This window comes from Nomia melanderi, chromosome 13 (assembly GCF_051020985.1).
Source record: "Nomia melanderi isolate GNS246 chromosome 13, iyNomMela1, whole genome shotgun sequence".
In the NCBI taxonomy this organism is placed as follows: Eukaryota; Metazoa; Arthropoda; class Insecta; order Hymenoptera; family Halictidae; genus Nomia; species Nomia melanderi.
The window spans coordinates 3,529,390-3,550,369 of record NC_135011.1 but is presented as its reverse complement, the minus strand read 5'-3'; the positions used below and the strand labels follow the sequence as shown (position 1 = coordinate 3,550,369).

Here is a 20,980-nt window from a genome sequence, read left to right as displayed (position 1 = left end):
TTTTCGAGTACAAAAGTACCGGGAGCGACGTGAAACGAAAGATGTCGTCCTAGAGAAATATCCAGTGACGGAAACAAAGGGAAATTGCCGGGTCGGCGAATCGGGGACTCGTAGAATCAGACATTTCGTCTATGCGACGCGTGTTCTCGATCTACTGAGTGTGAACCCGAAAAAGGTGTTCCAAAGTTTCCTAAACTTTCCTTCTATTTCTTTCTGTTTTCGCTGCAGCGAAACTTTCACACTTTGTTTCCGAGCACAAAGTGTAAACATTCTCTTGCTGTTCGTTCGTGTTCCGCGTCCTCGTTACGAACAAAGGAAGCGATACGATAGAAGTTAGATAGTAAATGTTGCAGAAGAAGGATAATTACGGGAGCAACTTGCGAGTTAAGTTCCCCGGTTCCGCGTGATAATCGAAAACGGGGGAAATTGGGTCGATAATGTCCATTCAACGGTTCATTAAGCTTGTTTTACCTGTTGGTTGAACGCACGGAAATCGGAAGACGTTCCCCTGGGAAGAAAGTTTATAAAATTAACGGCAGAAAGATAAATCTTCTTAGGACAAACGTTTAAGAAGTGTTTTATCGTAGAAAGGACACGTTTGTTTAACGACTTCGCAATGGGCACGAATAATAGCGATTAAACGATCAAATTAATAAGTGCATCGATTAAAAACAATTCAACGTGTTCTTCGAGCCATGAAAAAGTATGAAAAATATTGAATATAAAATTTATCATGCGACGAAATAGAGAAATCCTCGAAACGAAGGAATCGAATAGTGAAAATTGAATGGACCGAGCACAAGCGGTGAGTTAGTGTGACTTATTGGACAGACCGAAGGCGATAGAAAGTTCCGTCGAGTTGCAAAATTGACACTGATAAGGGACCGAAGCGAAGGAACGCTGAAAGTTGAACACGCGGAGGAGTTCTTTCGGGTGGTACGAGCTTTATGCATGAACAATGACTGCATCGCGGGTGCGGTGAATTGTGAATCGGAGGTGGGCGCATCCGTCGATAAATTTATGGAATTTTTCGCGAGGACAGTGTAAACGGAGCGGCGATTGAAATGGAGGTCGATTGAAGAGAGCCCAGGGGCTGATATTATTGAAGTTTGTACTGTTAATTGACTCTGAGCCTCCCACGCTATGGATTTCTATTGCCTTTTGTATCGACGCTGTTCCTCCATGCCGTTTGTCACAGTGCGGATTAAATTTCTACGGAAATTCCTTTGAAATTTGCACGCTTTTTCAGAAGAGAGGAATATTCCAGACAAGAACGATTATCAATACCATATTTGTTAAAAAAAGAATATTACGAGTCTTATTCGATGTTATAAAGGCAAGGGGTTACGAGAGCGTGTATGTACACCCGGTTGCCATTCAAGAGGGATCATCTGCCGACAAAATGGCGCGTACACGTCCCATCGCGTATTTCTGGAAAATACAATCTACATAATTTTATACCATCGCCTCGAAATATCGTGTCGAATTCACGATGAAGTTTTAGAATTCAAATAATATTAATAACGGTAGTAAGAAGAATAGGTGGTAACAGCGTTAATGTTAATAACAGTAACAAAATAATAGATAGTAATAAAAAGGAAGCCAAGAGAGTAGCTAACAAGTGAGAGGAAGCATCGATACAATAAAAATCGAAAGACACTGCTGCAACGAGAATATCTTCCAAAGCAATCCTTAAGAAGACAGGCCTGGCCTCAAGAGAAGCTACAAACAAACAAGATAAAGCAACGATGCAATGGACAAACGGAAAAATACTGCCCGAATAAAATTTCGAAAGCAATCGAAAGCCAGGCGGGTTGGGCTGACCGGGTTGCGCGGGTATTACCGCTGCGTGCAGGGTGTTGCGGTAGCTGCAGGCGCCACGTCGCGTCGCATCGTTTGCGCTTGGCGTTGCGCGCGCGATTTCGCTCGATACCCGGTATGCTGCGGCAAAACGCGGCGTCAGCCGTTCGTTCGCCGGTCCGGTCCTCCCGCCGCTGCCTGGTTGTGTATGACCGAAGAAGCCGGGTGGCGGCGGGTGGTGGGAGCAGCCTCTGTTTTATTTCTGTCTCGGTGCGCGCCTCTGCACCGGGGCCAGGAGAGGCACGTCGCCGTTGTTCTCCAACCGTTCGTCGACGACGATCGTTCTCCCGTTAACCGGTGAACAAGGGAACCGACAAAGTGAACCCCGCTACCTGCGAGACAATTAAAAATCCGCGGGCCGCTTGATCCTCCAGCCGCGTGCGCGATGGAGGACAGCTACACGGTGCACAGACGCCGCAAGGCGGCGGCCAGGAGACGCGAGAAGACGCCGGACCCGTCCACCAGGAACCAGCTGGTGGAGACATCGGACGACGAGGAGGAGGCGAGGCGCGCCAGAATGGAGAAGATGGCGGACGACGCTGAACAAGAAGAGAAAGAGAAGATTCTAAAACGGGAGGAACAGCAGAAGATAGAGGAGGCGAAGAAGAAGGAGGAGGAGGAAGAGGATGCCAAGAAACGGCAGGGAGAAGAGAAGATTAGCTCCCCTAACGCTGATGTTAAGGAAAAGAGTCCTAAGAGGTCGCGGGACGCTGAAGAGCCTCGGCCGGTAAAGGAGGATGCTCCGGGGGATGATTCGATAAAGGATGCTCCAGTTGCGAAGGAGGAACCATTGGCGGAAAGGCGGCAGGAGGAGCTACCGAAGACCAAAGAGGTGGACGGCGACACGGATCACCAAGCGGTGGAGCCTAGGAAGCTGGAAAGGAGGCTGAAGAAGAAGTCGAGGGAGAGGATCGAGAGGCACGGTCAGTCGACCGACTCCAGTGACCTGGATGAGAGGTACGACAAGCATCCGAGGAGGACAAAGTCACCCGAGGGGGTCAGAATTAGAGTGAAGAAGTCTAGCGCGAAGAGGACGACCAGTGGCGAGCTGGAAGTGAAAAAGGAGACTATCGAGAAGCCACCGAGGGAGAAAAGAGCTAGCAAACAGAAAGCCGAAGAGGCCGAAGGTCAACCGAAGCCGGAAAGGAGACGGTCCAGGATGCACAGTCAGACGGACGACACTGACGAGGACCCTAAGATGAAGAAGAGCGAGACGTTCCCTGTTCAGCAACCGAAGGAGGCGGTGATGAAGAGGTCCTCAACTGAGCTGAAGAAACAGATCATTCCTCTGAGCAACGATTCGCTGATAGAGGACTTCGCCAAGGCCCAGAGGGAGTACCTGAAGAGGGAGCAGAGCATCCTAGATCCTGACACGCCGGATCCCTACGAAGATGCCCAGGAAGAGACCGTTCTGAGACGCAGGAAGTTTAGTGTGCCTTTGAGCGAGACCGAGCAAGAGAAAATAGAGCAGTCCGTAGAGATGATGGAGGTACATGGGGAAGAGGAGAAGAGGTCCTGGTTCTGGTGGGTGCCTTTCTTTGGCAGAAAGAAGAAAGAGAAGAAAGAGGATGCTAAGCTCGAAGAGGAGCCTCCTAAACCAGTGGCACCCGAACCGGAAGTAGAAGTAGCCTCTGAGAAGACAACCTTCATGGACTTTCTCAGGGCTCTAAGGGACGTGGTGTCCGAGTTCAAGGCGTTCGTCGCTCAGAATCCCATCGAGACTGAGATCATGAACGACCTGAAGAACCGTTGCTTGTCCCAACTGCTTCTGATAATCATCTACTGCGGTTTGGGTGCCTTCGTCTTCAGGTTCACCGAAGGAGCCTTCGAGACGTTCTACAAGTGCGGCGTGAAGAGAGTGAAGAGGGACTTTCTGGATAGTTTGTGGGATTACAGTCATAATATGAGGGAGGATGACTGGAAGAGCATGGCTAGGAAGAAGCTGATGGAGTTCGAGGAACAGCTGCACGAAGCTCATGAGGCTGGCGTGCAAACGTACAGTGGACAGAGGAGCTGGACCTTCTTAAACGCTGTTGTATACTGTCTGACGGTGATCACGACGATTGGTGAGACAATCAGGGGGCAACATTTGTTAAGCGATGCTTGAGAAGATTTCTTAACTATTTTTTTCATGCAATTTTGTATACCTGCTTATTGAAATGAACGAAAAGGATTTCAGCTATAGGTTCTCAGGCATTTTTAGAGATATAAGGCTCATAGATTTGAAATAGTAAGTCTTTAAATTGTTCGATTACAAAACTTCCAATGATATACGGTTTTAGCTATAAGGACGAAATTTAGAATTTTTATTAGATATTGGAAAGTTGGTAGCTACCAGTTGAAGGATTGAGGATGAAAAGGATTTAAGAAGCTATAGATGTAGGCATTTTTCAAATTTATAATGCTCATAAATTCTTCATTTTAATATAATGGAACTTAAAATTTTTAAGATATAAGGCTTGTGACGATCTATTTCAGCAATAACGACGAAGTTGGTATCGTTCTTCTGCCTGGAGAGTCCTTAAATTCAGAGCAAGGATCAATCGGGATCCCGGAAACTTTTTTCCGCTGGATTAAGCGAACATCCAGGTTTTAGGGGACGAGGGACCGATATAGCTGAGCGATATGTTCGCCGTAAAAACGGTTTACGAGTCTCGTATTGATTTTCCAAAGGCAGGAACATAGTCGTGGTACCAGTGTGTGGTACCGGTATCGAAATTGAACGCGCATGCGTAGAGGAGTGCGAGGGAAAATTACTTGAATACTCTAATTTCGAACGTTCAACGTATCCTGGACGCCATTGTGTCGAACTGTCTTCCGAAACGACCAATTCTATTGTACAACTTTAACACACAGCTAACGAAAATATAGTATCTAGCTTATAGCAGCTGGAAAGGGTCGCGAAACGAGAGTAAAGTAAACGCACAGTTAACGTAAAAATAAAAAAAGAATGCATGCATAATAGTAGCGTATAAGCGAAGCAAATGAAACGCAAATGGAATAACTGCAGCGCGAAAGGACGAGATTCATGGAATAAACGTAGTTATCAGTCGCACTCGAGAAATTAGCAAGTCAAATACTTCGCGGTCGTGTGTGCGCACGCGGTCTTGACAAGACGAAAGACCGTTGATCGGATTAAATTCTCGAAAACAATCTTGCACGATTGATCATAGAAATATTAAGCTAACGAGATTGAATTGTCCGCTGCGTTCGACATGGAAACGGGTGAAAATAGGACATGGGCAGAAATTCACGCGGATCAAAGGCTCAAGCCTTAATTAGCAGAGTTCCAACATTGGTCGATTAATCGTTTTAACGAGAAATCGTTTAATACGTGACCTGGTCCGCGTCCAATCGCGTTCTTTCCGATCAATGGCCACGCGGATGCGTTCGGAAAGAGGACGCGCGGACTGATCGCGAGCAGACAACCGCCAAATCATGCTTCTAAAGTTAGACCGCGTGCCTTCGCGTATTTAGCGACTCGATATTTATTTTCGGTTTCATTCAGGTGCGACGAGAGCTTGAAACCTGTTGAGCATACGGTTAATTATAGACAGACTGTTTGAATCGGTGAATTTTGTTGCAGGGTACGGGCACATCTCGCCGAGCACCAACACCGGAAGGGCTATCACCATCGTCTACGCTATCTTCGGGATCCCCATGTTCCTGATCATATTGGCTGACTTTGGTAAATTGTTCACGCGGGGTATAAAGTTCCTCTGGGCGTTCGTCAGGAGACTGTACTACACCGGAAGCTGCCGGACAGTCCGGCGAACCGTACCTGTTCAGGTGAACCGTCGTTGATCATTTATAAAGGAGTGAAGAACTAGTTATAGGTCTAAACATTAAACATGACTGAAACTGACCTCTCGAGCGCAAAGGGTTAATTTCAAAATGTCCGGTGTAGCAAATTAAATATCCACAGTAGTACAGTCTAGTCATTGATATCTGTTAATCGCGTCTTCAGGAAGTGATGAAAGGCGTTCAGTTGGTCTACGACTTCGCTACGTTCAAGAGGCCGTCCCAAATAAACCCTGAAGACATCGAGGAGATGCAAAAGCAGGCGCAGCAGTCGCAAACGGTACTGAACCTGGACGGAAACGCCCCGGACACGCCGGGCACTCCGGCACTATCCGCATTCGCCGTCGACGACGAATTCAATTTGCCGATCTCGGTGGCGATTTTCATTCTCTTAGGCTACATCTTCATCGGAGCGACACTCTTCTGCCTGTCGGAGGGCTGGGGGTTCTTCGAGAGCTTCTACTTCGTCTTCATCTCCATGAGCACAATCGGCTTCGGCGATTACGTACCAAAGGTGACGATCAGCTTTACCGATCCGTTCTGGACCGCCCTTTCAATTTTTCTATTTCCTTTTTTCGATCTAAGCATCTTGGACACGCGATTGATTTGCAACCGTAGATACTGCTGGGCAATTCTTTGCCGATTGAGCGAACAAGCCTCCGGGTCTCGTGCAGTTGGTCGAGGAGTTGGTCTGCGATCATTCCCAATATATCGAATAATTGAAGATAGAACCTGGAATATTGTAATTCGATCATGAATCCTTTTGAAATTTGTCTTCAGGATTAAATGATCTCTATCGACAGGAAGATATAGTATTCAGAATTGTGATTTACTTAACGTTCATTACCTCGCGACCAACTGTACATTCATCGTAACTTCCCGCCATTTTGATTTGCGATTAGCGTTCAGTTTGTGTTCGATCGAGCCAGATAATCCTCGAGAGCAGTCTGTCGACGTACGATTAACTTGTGTATCTTGCTTCTTTTTTCACGGTGGCGTTCAGATGGTAAGCTTTGAAATACCAAAAGTTCATCAACAAACAAAAAATAATAAGAGTCAAAAAAACAGACAATCTAAACCCACCATCATCACCCACCCTCAAAAAAACTTCTATCACCGTCACACACTACCGTGCTTTCCGCATAAGACTCACTTAGCACAGTTGCACGTGTATCACTTAGCGAAAAAAAAACAAAAAAAAAATTTAAAAACCCGATGGCCTGAATGAACCGACGAAATTAACAAATTGATTGGTTCGTTGATTTAGCATCCCATATACATGATGTGTTCGATAATATACCTGGTGTTCGGGCTGGCTCTGACGTCCATGTGCATCAACGTAGTACAGGTATGTGAATCAGTATTGAAGTCAGTAAATACCTATGCTGAGGTCGAGTGATTTTATTAATACTAAACGTACCGTTACTATATGCATACCCATACAAAATTTTTAGAATAAAGAATTTATTTATTTATAATTATTATGGCTAGTTACTCAACCGGTCGAGGTACGTTCAGTGTTAAAAAGGCATTAATTAACTCTGATCACCTGTTCGTTGTTAGGTGATGCTGTCAGACTCGTTCAGGCAAGCAAGTCAGAAGATCGGGGCGACAATTGGTTTCGCCTTTGCCGAGGAGGATCGTTCGGTGAATCCCGCAGCTCCTCCGCCAGTGGAAGTGGCGGAGGTCCACAGTCCTGTGAAGGAATCCGAAAGCACAGAGAAAATCGCGCCCAAAGCGAAGCAAGAAGACATCGATTTGTAGGCAACCAACACTGTGCAACCGCGACAACGAGAACGAATGTTGTTGAAGACATTTTTCGGCCTTAAAACGTAATCGTCCGCTCATTCGATGGACTAGCCCCGCTGTGAATCCAGATTTAAAGCGTAAAAAAAGTCACTTTCCTAACTTCGGAACTGGCTCCTCATTTTCAACCACTCCTCGTGGCGAATCCTTCATTTCAGTTCGAGTCACGTAGACGAAAGGATTTAACGGGCTAGTCGCATTCTCACGCATCTCGCGGGACACGCTGGAACAGGCTTAAGCTGCGTACACACTGAGGCACTTGTAGCGAGGTATCTGAAAGCTGCAAAGTAACGAAAGAGAAGATTGTATAACTTTTTCAGAGTCCGAGGTCGACGTTGAAATTGATAATTACCGAAATTATAAAATAAAGTCTACGGAACCTAATGATCGTATCATTTATCTATGATTTCTTAGTGAAATTTGCGAAACTATCAGAAGTTAGTACACCGCCGGTGGTCCAGCGTGCACACAGCTCAAAGCTACCGCGATTCTTGTTGTAACTCCGCTGCAAACGCACCTGACGAACGAAAATTCCTTCATTGACCGGTATGAAACCAGCTCTGGAGCGTTTCTCTATTTTTGTTCTTCATTGTTCGAAGTGCGTGCGACATTCCGTCGGTTTTTGATGAGCGGCAATTGTCAGCTGGCTGTCGATTACATAAGACGTTATAGGCGACCGAGCTTCCTTGTAGCCAGGCGAACGCGAGACTCGTGTCCCCGAGCTGCTTGCGCGCACATCTCGCCTGAAAATTAAGCGGACAGTCCCGAACGCGAACAATCAATTTGCACCGAAACGGGGACTACCGAACGAGCTCGCGTTCCATTCACGAAACGAAATTCTTGTACCGACGAAAAACGAATGTATCGGATTGATGCAAACATTCCGCCGTCTTTTCTACTCGATTCACAAAAACATTGTTTTCTTTTTAAACGAATAACACGTGTCTTCAAATTATTACAACATCAATAAGTACACGTCTTTCTTCGTTTTTACTTACTTTTCATTTAGCCAGCGAGCAGGTGAGAACTCTTCTTTTTATTTCTTACAAAGGAACGTCGAAACTTTTGCATCAACCTGATACGATGAATTCCCTGTTCAAAGAACTCCCTGAAGAACTCTGTGAAGAAGGCTTTCGGATTGTTTACGCGAGCGCTTTCTCGACAACCCAAATAAAATGGGAAAACGTATGATGTCGATGACAAAGATGAACGTAAAGTACTCCGCAACTGCTCTCGCCAAACCGTTGGCAGGTCAGACACAAGTCTTACGGTTTATTTCACGTAGCCTAATGTCTACCGACAATAAGCCCACCGAAACTCGTGTTTTTGTATATTTTGTAGATTATCGTGTCGCTGTCCGTGTTACCGTTCGATTCTCTTTTTTAACTTGTTTTTATATTCGCGCACCACGGAGCTTCGCGCGGACACTTCTGTACTCTAGTAGCCCTGAAAAGCTTAGCTTCCGGTTCGTTAAGTTCTGTTCTCCAGAGGCGGGCGAACATTTCGTTGATAACGAATGAAAGATGATCGATTGTTTTACTGTTTTCGTTCGACGAGCATCGTACGAATATTCTAGTCACTTGTTTAATTGTTCTGTCATTGGAGTAAGGTATCCGCCTGACTCTGGCCCGCACGAACGTTTCGGTTTTAAGCGCGTGATTTTATTGTTTAAGGAACCCTCCAGTTTTATTCGAAAGAATATACGCGACAGATATGTATTTTTATGATATATACTAGTTTGCGTGATCAACGATCGAGCAGCATTTTCCAATCTACGGTTGTGAACGGGTGAAAAATTGTTTGAACTGTTAGTAATTAGAATCATTATTCGAATTCGAATCATTAATTACATTTAACTGAAGAAACACAGTCTCTTGAAAGCTTGGCGAATTTTTCATACGTTGGAAGGGTAAGAAAGAATAGCGTTTAGAATTCACTTTGACTCTGATTTCAAATTTCTACTTCGTTGTAAATGTAACAGTAAAGTTCTGTTAAATTCAATTCGCGAAATATGATGATTGGAGAACGCTGTTGCAAAATAAAAACCAGGAATGTATGTTTGCGAATAGGGCTGGAGCGTAGGAAGAAATTTTCCGCCGCGGAAACAGGAAAGAAACTTGTGCCTTTGTAAGAATGAACTGTGTTAACTATTTAAATTTTATCGGATACAGAAATATAGCGATTCCTATATGTACGCGTCCGAAAATAACGCTGATGGAAGGGTAAAACAATATGGTGCACACTCGTTGTTACTCGAGCAGCAAGAACACCTCTTTCTTTTTAAGATCCGACAGAATAAAGGACAAAAAGGAGAGGGAAATTTTGCTTAATGTCTATGAAACGTCTCCGCAACTTTATTAACGCGTTCAGGAGTTCACGCGAAGAGGAAACGAAATGCAGGTGACCGATCGATCGATCACCGAGAACTTGTTATTATTACTATCATAATAATAATACTATTATAAACTTTATTTACGAATAAATGTTTAAGGTCATTGGGATCCCTCGGATTGAATTCCACCATTTTCTCTTGGAAAGTGACGATTCTTTTAATACAATTATATTTCACAGTTGATTCTCGGAATTAACTTGAAGCGCATTCTTTTCTTTTCATTTGCGACAAACGTACTGCGTAAATTCCTCCATGACTATATTTATATCCTGCGAGTCAGCTGTCTTCTTAGAAATAGAATTAGCCAACTGTTTTGTAGCATTTTCAATGCGAAATAAGATGCGAAATGTTTTTGAAAAACTGGTGGTAATCATTTCAACTCGACTTCCGTGGAGAATATATATTTATTTTATAAATACACGTACGTAATATACGTCGATATAAGCAGAAAGACGAGTTTCCATTTGAAATTCAAATTGCAGACGACGCGCGCGCCAGGGCTCGGTAGATAAGGCAGTCATTATTGATCGATAAGGGTTGTTCTTTACCCGCGAAACTTTGCAAAGGTGTCGCCACGGTCACTATAATTTCTACTTGCTTTCTATAACAACCCGCAGTCCCCCAGACCTCGAGCGAGGGATCGTTTAACTTTCTCGGGTTAGTTCTCGGCAGTAAGCAAAATGGCGTCATTGTGGATTGTGATGTCTGTGGCGTTTTCCTTACTTTTAACGCCGTTTCTTATGTTCTTGCTTGCCATCATATTTCTGGCTTCGATCGGGAAGTCGCTCGGTGTTAGGAGGCTGTACATAAAACTGCTGTTGGCGCTTTTCGAGGTAAGACAACGTCTGGCAACGGACAATTGTCAGTACCGATTGTTACACCGTGCGAAGGAATTTTGAAAATCGTCAATTGAATCCACGACACTCGGCCGGTTAACCGTGCACGTCGCATTGTGCACGATGACTGGAAGATGTGTCATCGTCGATACAGTCGTGACAATTACATTCTTTCCCGATACACGGCTAGTGACGAAACCGATCCTCCCGGAACACGTGTTAAATTTATAAAAATAGTCTCCTTCTCGAAGCATCATCTTATCCAGCGAAATTCCCGTGGACGTCTCTTAACATCGTTTGCGGAGATCGATACGAACCGCAACTTTTGTTTGCATGCCCCCGTTTCCGGCGCATTTCAAATCTTTTTCTTGGTCGATTCGATATCTGGACGTTTGCAATAATTTTGTATATACATCGTGAATCATATTCCGTCGGGGCCTGTCTTCCTGCCTGTTGTCGATCAATGAAGTGCACGATCGCATTCTCGTGTCCATTGTACTGTAGACGATATCTAATTAACGATCAACAAGTAGCCTTAATTCAATTTGTACTCTCAGATGCCAACAAACTGTCTTTAGCATTTCTCGCATAGATTCGTTTCACGGTTCGCGACGCGATAGACGGATTTTCCGATTTTAAGTGCGCGTCCACAATTGAATTCGAAATTTAGGTCTGCGACTGTCATCGCAAACGTCAATTCCACGAGGTTGCTGCTTCCGTATACAGTGCATAATAAAAAAAGATCTGTAATCCCATTTAACCGGTTAAACAGTCAATGAGCCTGAGATCTTTGGAACTCTTAATCTCTTCCAAGTAAATGTCAGACGTTTTTTTTTAATAATGAAACATAACCTTTTCGATAAGCGAGAAAAGACTGTGACTTTCGTCCATTGACCACGTTACGATTCGATTATCGAAATTGATATTGTCTTACGTAGAAATCAATTTACGACGGTTTTAATTGATTCGTGCCACGTTCGTGTCGTTAAAAAATATTTTTATTGGACCTTGTATCGACGTACGTCCAGTAGATGAGAGAAGGGAATTCTTGTTCGAATTGCGAATTAAGTGCAATTAAATTTGAGACGAATTAAAGAGTCCACGTGTGTGACACGTGGTCTTAGTGACATAACGATCGTATTGTGTTCGTCGTTGTGTTGAACGGTGCAGTGCCAAGTATTTTAACCGGTGTATACGGAAATATTAAATTGGAATTAATTTAAAGGTACTTCGGCGTACCTAGGACGGTATTAGAGTGCGCGTAACAAGACCGTATTGATTTAAGGCCGTCAACAATGAAGTGCAGGTCTCGAGACATTCGTGTGATCACGATAGAAACACTCAAGTATTTGTGGGCTATTCTTTTTTGTTAAATTTTTAATTAAATTTAGGTAATTTCATTTCATTTAGAATTTAACATTTTAAAAACATTTGATTTCGAGGTTATTACATAGAATGCATTCAACAGATAATTCGGCGTTTGAAATTCGCGGGCATCGTTTTCACTGCCACACAATCGAAGGATAAGACTTTCACGAAATTTCTACGCCACGATTCGAATATTAATGATATTCTATCGAAGAATGAGAAAGCAGGATGCGCTTGTTTTCGCAATAAAAATGACGGTTGCAATGTCGAAATGTTCGCCGACAACACCTCGTAGGTACCTCTTATCGTTGGTAAATAAAAAACAATTGTATTTAAAGATACTGGCTCGAAGGAGACTGATTGCATACGAATAAATATAGTAAATCATCGAGTCATTGTCTGAAGTTCGAATCATGTTCGCGGTTCTAGAGTTCTGATATTCCGGAAATGACATTATCGATTCATGGTGCGTAGTCATCGATATATCGTTAGTGTTCATGCAATTATCAATGTATACCTAAACAATTATTGTAAGAAGAAGGTGTTTTTATAAGGATTATAAAAATGTCGGTAACTGTATTTTTTCTCATGCTGTAGCATGCTGTAAATGTATCATTATCTGGAGTTTAGTGATCAACAATTAATCATTGGATAAGAAAACAACGTACTTGCCAGACCACCCCACTAGACAAACATTTCATTATCCCGACAGATGATATTGGCTTAATTGTTTCGTCGATTAGCCTCCGATAAAGTTACACATTTAAAGATTAATCAAGCTCGGTTTAAAGTCCGAAACCGGAAATACCTCTTTGTAAAAACTCGATACATTAAGTTCGATCCATGAATCGATTAGTCGATCCTTATAAGAGGAATTGACGTATCTATAGTAGTTATACCTAATTACTAAACAAAAAGTGATATAAGTGGCATAGGTTATCAATTTGTAAAGAATATTGGAAACTTTGATAACGAGACAGAGATAAAAATCGTTTGCTTTTCAACGGTTATTTTTCTTTTTATTCGACGAGTTTTCGCACCTTACAATGATAACATCCATACGTCTGGGGTCAAGTGTTACACGACTGATAGAGCGCTCTTTGTAATTTTCCGTCTTTGTTTATCGACTAATCCTCCTAGCGTACAGAGAAGGTTGTTCACCGACTACAACGCGATAATGTTAATCTTAAACATTGTCTTATGTTTTGCTCCTAGCTGACAAACAAATTGCAATGCTTCTATCAGCACATCGTATACCACGTGAGTCACCTATATGTTGGTAGCGTTAACACTAGAACTACCAGATGGACCAAAATGACCCATTCCTGATTTCTTCTGTTACAATTATTGAAAAAGTACAGATGCTTCTGTGAGAAATCGATAAAAAAGTTGATTTAGTAATACTTATACCGAGATATAAGCCAATTGAAATCTTACTCAATTTAAGTGTTTGATAGTTCTAGTGTTAAGGATGATAAAAATGGTAACGGTCACCGGTGACCGGCAGATCAAAATCCGTCTGCGATCAGTCGGATGTATACAATTGAAAAATGGAAAACAATATTTAATATATACTTAATTATACATAATTAATATCTGATATAAATATTATAATAATATCAATACTATTTAAAAGAAACTAGAACTCTTCAAGCTGGATTCACATGGAAATTTCTAGACTGAACTTTCAAAGAACTTATTATATTAAAGGTGACGTACACAAATATTCCTGTAATCATTCTGAATATTGTTTTGCATTAATTTCATGGTCACACTCCGTTAGAAGTACGTAAAGAATATTTTTCACGCTACGTTGATTTTGACCGTCGACCAACCGTGCCGAAAGGCGCGAATCGCTTTCTTTTAAGATCCATAAATCATGTATTCCGACGACGCGGCGTTCCAGAGTTTTGAAATGTAAAACAGGACACGTGAGATAGCTTTCAAAGATGCCCACAATTTTTCCAGCAATTTCGCGCTGGTTGCGTCAACGGGTTTCATATGGTAAACAAGGCCACAGCGAGTAAGTGCACGTCGGGACTCCATGCTCAGCCCATTTGTCTATATACTCCGCAATAAGCATCTGAGAAAGGACATGAGATTAGAATTGTCTCCAAGAACATTAAACCACTAGCCTGGCTCGCGTTCAACACTGGAACTACCAAGCACTTGAACTGACTGTTCCAAATTTCTTTATAAAACTTATAACCGTGTATTTATTAAGATTTCAATTGGTTTAGATTTCAATGTAGATACCATTAAATCAGCTTCTTTAACGATTTCTCAGAGAAGCATCTGTACGTTCTCAGTAATTCTATAAAAAGAAATCAGGAATGGTAGTTCTAGCGTTAACAACCTGACATTATTTTCCAATCTATCATTGCTTTTAGGAGCCAAGACAAGTACTCATCCTTCAGCTCTAAGTTCTCGACAAACTACTGATTTCAAAAGGACCCTCTAAAAAGAGGCTTCAAAACATATTGATCCTGCTACTCCTATATACCATATCCTAGGACTTCAAACGGTAATACAGATCCTACAATTCGGTAACCAAAAGATTCCAGTCCTCTAATAGTCCAAGTATACTGGTCTAAAAATTCTCAAGCTTAGCAAGCTTATTAATCGAGGCATTCTACAGTTCCACGAATTAATGACTTTTCTCGAAATTCCAGGAGCCTCGAACTCCCATCAAAGAAGACTGTCCCATTCGCTGAATCTAGTCGCCATGGAACAGTTCCAGAACAGTAGATTAAGATTTCCCGCATCGGAAGCCCCGGACGTCGAGCAGTTCCCGTAGAGTCATCGTCAAGATGTAGCGACACTGTAAATTGAACTTCTAAGGTAGAACCAAAACTTCGGAGAACCGGTGCCGATCGATGTCACCGATATTCGGGCACCGCCGAAGATGCCGGTCACCGGAGACCGCGCTTCAGACGATTCACTTTCTCTGTCACTTTGAATCGTGTTTACTACAACGTCTGACCGATTCAACGACCTCGCTATATCTTGGCAACGGCTATACGGATCACGCGAGAGTTTCTTCTTTTTTTTTTCTCTTCTCCCCCGCCCCTCCAATCACACATTCCGAACGTGATCGGCCTACTCGCCGAAAGATTTGCACAATCATTTGTTAACGCTGGTATCGTTGAACACATGGTGCAAAGGTTGACGGTGTTGCACCGTACCGCTTCTGAAAAAACTGTCTGCCGGTTTGACAGCCTAAGGGAAGTTGAAAAGGCGGTGCAAAGTCCGGTCGCTTCGCTTAAGTTCTCTCGTCCATTATCAGACTGTACTTTCGTTGACTGTTATCAAACGTTGCGGACCGAGCGAAGTAATATATCCCAGTCGAGGGGAACACGTGTCGAATTGGCTGGTTCTCTTTATCTGGCTACGCGATTTTTGATAACGCTCAAAGAAAGGCTGAACTCCGACGGAAACTTCTTCGGTCTGGCAGCAAAGTATCATCTTCCATCTTGCTCAAGGCCACGCGATGACCTTCGCCAACGATTCCGTCTTCCGTCTATAGCACATTTCGTCGCTTACACGCGGATGATACGATTTTCGAGAAAAAATAAATATCCATATTCAAAGTATTATGCAAAATGTATTCAGTATATTTGGTGCATTTGTTAGTTTACATATCTCTTCATTTGCGTGGTCTAATGAACTGGAACGTTTATGACTTGGTCACGTTAAAAATCGAATGAACATTACCGTTATTGGATATTATTACTTGTTTATGTAGTTAGCAAACGCGGACTGCTTTCCATGTATTACCTTGCCGCATATCTTGTGACTTGAGACTTTCATATTCATGAACCTTTTCGTAATCGGAACGTAGAGAAATTTATGTATTTTAGATACATATGAAAGACCAAGAAAAGAATCGACGTAAAAGAAGTTCGCGTTTTGATAATGGTCTTTAGACGATTATGAGTTCTCGTTCCATTGACAAGAAACAAGAACCTGTGCGTTTGAAAGAGCACAGTAAATTCAACTCGCATTATCATTAAGTTGTCGTCGATGCCGTAAGCGATCATTTTATGACAGTAATGGCATCTTATACAACGGCTTTTATTTATATTGGAGTTATCTGTGACTGTTATGTAATAATAAATGCACATAATTGGGGGCAACGAAGATCAGTCCACTGATCTTTTTGTCCGAACCTTCGTCTTAATAACTATGCAATTTCTTTCTTATTCCCTCTGCGAAGATACTGTTATTACAAACCACTTATTTCCTCTGACCGCGACATTGTTTTAATCAATGATTGTGTCCAGTAATTACACTCAAGGGAAAATATATGTATTAGAGTTACAATAACTAATGTGTTCAACGTCGCCTACTTTTTTATCGTCTTAGCATTTACTCATCATGAGGTATTTAAAGTCATCGTGCATCCGTTAATGAATTTCAAATCGCTTGGCCCTATTGTTCGACGTTTGCTATGTTCCATTTTCGAGTACCGTTCGTGACCAAGTGGAACAGTTATAGCACAAGTTCTTGCAAGTCATTAAATTGTCCTAGACGATAACTGTGCGTCGTTTTTTTTGCTTCAGTACGGCAGACAAAACATTGAAAATGTTAAGAAGAGAAACGGTACATGGAAACAGGATAACGACAACACGGAAGGAGAGCACGAACCTCTGGTGGAGAAACAGAATACTCATAATTCTACGGGCGCCGAGAACAAAAGGCAAAATGGTGTACTCGGTAACAGCGTGATAGCCAGATCAAAGGATTTGATCTTGGTGCCAGAGCCAGAGATGCAAAATCATAGGAATCATTTGGAGGAATCAAAGGCAGACAAGTCTCAGACCACTACCACCGGTAAAAATGAGGTAAGCTTCTGGTAGTCTATTTTCTGTAATTATTTCTTGGAAAGCTCTAGGGTTGTCTAATTAATCTACTTGCAATTCATTTTATTACAGAGCCTCATTCGCAGAGATTCCTTTGAAACATTGAAGAGGGAATTCGAACCTGCAATTTGTTTAGATTACATTAAAGCAGGTGTAGAGGCTATTATCGAAGATGAAGTGACGTCTCGTTTCGAAGCAGAGGAGCTTAAGGTAATTCTTATAAACGTTGTAATAAATATACGTTGTAAATAGCTTTGCTGTCCTTCGATAACAGCGTATCATTGTTTCAGAACTGGAATCTATTAACACGTACAAATAGACACTACGAATTTATTTCCTGGAAGTTAACTGTGATATGGATGTTTGGATTTTTTATGCGATATTGTTTCCTTCTACCTTTGAGGATATTTATTTGTTTCATAGGGGTAAGTTCATAAATTATTTTACATAGATTACAATTATGAATTGAGAGAACCTGGTAGGATATGTGATACGTCTTGATTATATCTTCATTTATGTGCAAGGATGTATTTGAATTTCTAAGTTCTAGATGAGAACAGAAAAATAGTTAAAAAAATTTGTAAGTAAACTAATATCAAAGCTCCCTAGGTACAGTACCTTGTAGTTGCGACATTTTGTATCGGCTTACTACCAAACGGTTTTATTAAGAAATGGGCATACAACACGAGTAGCCTGCTCGCGTTCAGGCTAATAGCTCAATCTTTGTCAGCCACAATTACAATCCATAACCCAGAGTACAAACCAAAACCTGGAGGAGTGTGCGTGTCGAATCACACTTCTACAATCGATGTGTGCATCTTATCCACACAGACAACATTCTCTTTGGTAATATACCATTTTGAGGATATCAGTATGTCGTTTTTGTTTTCAAGATTTGTCTTTCATCTTAGCATTGTTCTTCGTTAGGAATTCATTTATTGTAACTGTTCGTGTACATGTCCATTGTCTTTGGAAATACACATTATGTTTTTCATTGTCTCTAATTTATCTTTAACCACTGAACATTCGTTTATTTAAAAATATTACGAAAAAAACAAAACTACTGAAAAGGAAAATTGATCAGCACAACCTTGCATTTTGAATTATATTAATCCCCTGTAACACACACAATACGATACTACCAATCCGACAAAGTTGAAATGCATTAGTAAATGTTACAGGTAACAGTATCCTGTAACTTTGCTTTGCAGGTAAAACTACTCAGCAACGATACAGAGGGAATCATCGTTTCTCAGGTGCAAAGCTTATGGTTTACAGGTGATGTGGCTGACAGTATGTACAGCAGTTGTGGGCTACATTCCAGAGGGTAGCTTCAAAAGATGGCTGAATTACAAAGTCTCCATAATGTGTTTCGGTGTCTTGTCGAGTGCTCTGTCGTCAGTCATTACGTACCATAACCCAGAGAATCGACCTGTCAGGGGCATATGTGTGGCTAATCACACGTCTCCCATAGATGTTTTGGTACTCATGTGTGATAACTGTTATTCGTTGGTATGTCCCTTCTTTACACTTAGAAGTATTAATTCATTTTCATCATTGGATTAAAAGTAGTAATGTTCAGTAATTCAGAAAATATGTATTATGTCGTCTTAGCAATGCTTCTGTGTAAATATTTTTGTCGTGTTCGATCGTAACTTATGTACTTGTATATACGTCCATTATGGTTAATAATTTTTAGTACTGATCAATGATTATTAATTCAGATAGGTCAAAGACACGGTGGATTCTTGGGGATTCTGCAACGTGCTCTAGCACGTGCTTCTCCCCACATATGGTTTGAACGATCAGAAGTTAAAGATAGAGAAGCAGTAGCAAAAAGGTAATTTAGAAAGGAATTAATTTACTGCAATTGATATTACATTTTTATTCAAATTTATGTTTTCTCTGTTTTTGCAGACTGAAGAAACATGTATCTGATCCTACGAATCCACCGATTCTCATTTTTCCGGAGGGAACGTGCATAAACAACACGTCAGTCATGCAGTTTAAAAAAGGTAGTTTTGACGTTGGTGGTGTAATTTATCCTGTTGCAATAAAGGTAACATATTTACGATACAAAGCAGATCAGCCAACTATGAGATTAGATGATCTAATGTTACTTTACTTTTCAGTATGATCCAAGATTTGGAGATGCTTTTTGGAACAGTAGTAAATATTCAATGATACAATACTTGTACATGACTATGTCAAGTTGGGCTATAGTTTGCGACGTCTGGTATCTTCCGCCAATGTACAGAAATGAAGGCGAAAGTGCTATTGATTTTGCAAATAGGGTAAAGTCTGTGATAGCAAGGCAAGGAGGTTTGGTTGACTTACAATGGTATGTTAACGTCTAATAAAAAATAGTTACCGCGTCACGATGAAATTGATACAATAAAATTATTCTGTAGGGACGGCCAACTCAAGAGAATGAAACCTAAAAAAGAATGGAGAGAAAAGCAACAAGAAGAAATTAGTAAACGAATTAAAGTTGAATGATTTGAGTCATCTCTAGTCGCACTTCACCATCGATATAATGTGTGATATTTTGCTTAAACGAGACCATTTCATCTGATGTGCTGTTTTATATTTTTTGTGGACATCTGTTTCTTGGGAGAAAGATTGTTAGTATGCATAATTCAATTCACTTCCTTTTACACAAATATGGTACGTTTCATTTTATTCAACTATGTTTTATACGTCGAGTAATTAATAAATTGCTTTGGATTGTTCTAATTTTATTCGTTAAGATTCTTAGTACTATTATTATAAACGAATTTGATCTTTTTATTATGTGGTCATAATGTAATTCTTATCTTCCTTTTATTGAAAGTGAATAACAAAACAAAATTACGGTATAACATTTGATTAACATAATAATAATTCAACTACATAACCGGATATATTGGAAGTGCCATATTTGTCAGTTTTTTAATAATGAGATTCTACAACATGTCATTGTAAGTTTAGTATTTATACATAGTGAAATTGTGTATTATGAAATGGTATGTTATAATGTGAGATATTTTGCGTGTATGAGTGTATGTAGCATCGAAATCATCCCATCTCATATTCTTACATTTTTTAAATCACCTCGTCATCTCATTAATTTAATACGTAAATTAAATCTATTTGATATTATTTAGGAGAAATTGCATTTTTTTCTTTCTTTTTTTGTAAGAATGATAGGAAAGGCTATTACTGTCTATTGTAGTCTAAAAAATAAACTATTTATTCACATTTTTCAATGGACGAAGTAAAAATACATCAGGGTTATATATTGCACCCATCCCTTGGAAAAACTTTAACATTTCATTGTTTATAATCTGATCATAAACATGTTTTCAGACAAAAGAAAATGCAAAACTTCTTACTTCAAACAATTTTTACAAATGAAAATCATAAACATCATTATCCATAAATGATCGCTAATTTTATTTGTTTAAAATGAATATCTCTATTAATTTTTTTTTAACGAAAGTTGAATTTCATTTCATCGAAATATTTAGACGTAAAAATAAGCAGTTATATATTTGCTCTATTTTTGATCAAATAAAAACATTTTTATATTTTGTGTAAAGTTGAATCAGTCACGTTAAAAAATGTAATATTTTATATTGTAGATTATTATGTGAATGAACATATATCGCAAATAATAAAATGTTAAATGAGATCGAATTGTTCATTAAAAGAATAGAATTAGTTAGAAAATTAGTTCGTAAAATTATTTATTTATGAACTATGGTGCTACATGCGATGTCACTATATATATTTTTGTATAGCAATGAATACGTAGAATGCGAGTAACAAGAACTTAGAAGAGAAGTATTGTGTATGTACCATCTTATTATGATGTTTCCAGTAAACAGTCTAAATGTACAGGTTCTTGAAGTGTAATTCTGCCTCTAATAGGTACAAAAAGTATTGCATATACGATGTGCTAGTCAATGATATATTTACATCATGGGAACATGGAGCACAAATTAATAATTAACGATTAATTATGATTATTTATTGTATAATCTTCATACTGGAATTGTACATGATATTTAATG

At 40.6% G+C, this 20,980-nt stretch overlaps 2 protein-coding genes across 4 annotated transcripts; both read left to right on the top strand.

The window, feature by feature from the left end:
- Nucleotides 1-1,972: 1,972 nt before the first annotated feature.
- Nucleotides 1,973-9,968, top strand: LOC116431580 (uncharacterized). Of its 2 annotated transcripts, XM_031987221.2 has the most exons (5): nucleotides 1,975-3,926; nucleotides 5,447-5,649; nucleotides 5,828-6,175; nucleotides 6,929-7,009; nucleotides 7,225-9,968. In XM_031987221.2, exons 1-5 carry the CDS (start codon nucleotides 2,246-2,248, stop codon nucleotides 7,423-7,425), a joined length of 2,514 nt encoding a protein of 837 aa, XP_031843081.2. In that variant the 5' UTR covers nucleotides 1,975-2,245; the 3' UTR covers nucleotides 7,426-9,968. The 2 variants fall into 2 exon arrangements, with proteins under 2 accessions (XP_031843082.2, XP_031843081.2); XM_031987222.2 differs by lacking the exons at nucleotides 6,929-7,009; nucleotides 7,225-9,968 and adding an exon at nucleotides 6,280-6,589 and having other exon boundaries at nucleotides 1,973-3,926.
- A 489-nt stretch (nucleotides 9,969-10,457) lies between these two features.
- Gpat4 (Glycerol-3-phosphate acyltransferase 4) lies at nucleotides 10,458-20,596 on the top strand. Of its 2 annotated transcripts, none has more exons than XM_031987209.2 (9): nucleotides 10,458-10,692; nucleotides 16,626-16,907; nucleotides 16,998-17,135; nucleotides 17,216-17,350; nucleotides 18,204-18,437; nucleotides 18,650-18,765; nucleotides 18,843-18,984; nucleotides 19,058-19,266; nucleotides 19,337-20,596. In XM_031987209.2, the coding sequence occupies exons 1-9, from the start codon at nucleotides 10,540-10,542 to the stop codon at nucleotides 19,422-19,424; spliced, it is 1,497 nt and encodes a 498-aa protein (XP_031843069.1). In that variant the 5' UTR covers nucleotides 10,458-10,539; the 3' UTR covers nucleotides 19,425-20,596. The 2 variants fall into 2 exon arrangements, with proteins under 2 accessions (XP_031843069.1, XP_031843068.1); XM_031987208.2 differs by lacking the exon at nucleotides 18,204-18,437 and adding an exon at nucleotides 17,535-17,771.
- Nucleotides 20,597-20,980: the final 384 nt, after the last annotated feature.

Bases quoted from the DNA above. Each gene is read 5' to 3' on its own strand.
- LOC116431580 (XM_031987221.2), top strand. From the start codon at position 2,246: ATGGAGGACAGCTACACGGTGCACAGACGCCGCAAGGCGGCGGCCAGG. The intron at 3,927-5,446 runs GTGAGACAATCA...ATTTTGTTGCAG, and splicing joins GACGGTGATCACGACGATTG to GGTACGGGCACATCTCGCCG. The intron at 5,650-5,827 runs GTGAACCGTCGT...TCGCGTCTTCAG, and splicing joins GGCGAACCGTACCTGTTCAG to GAAGTGATGAAAGGCGTTCA.
- Gpat4 (XM_031987208.2), top strand. From the start codon at position 10,540: ATGGCGTCATTGTGGATTGTGATGTCTGTGGCGTTTTCCTTACTTTTA. The intron at 10,693-16,625 runs GTAAGACAACGT...TTTTTGCTTCAG, and splicing joins TGCTGTTGGCGCTTTTCGAG to TACGGCAGACAAAACATTGA. The intron at 16,908-16,997 runs GTAAGCTTCTGG...ATTTTATTACAG, and splicing joins CTACCACCGGTAAAAATGAG to AGCCTCATTCGCAGAGATTC.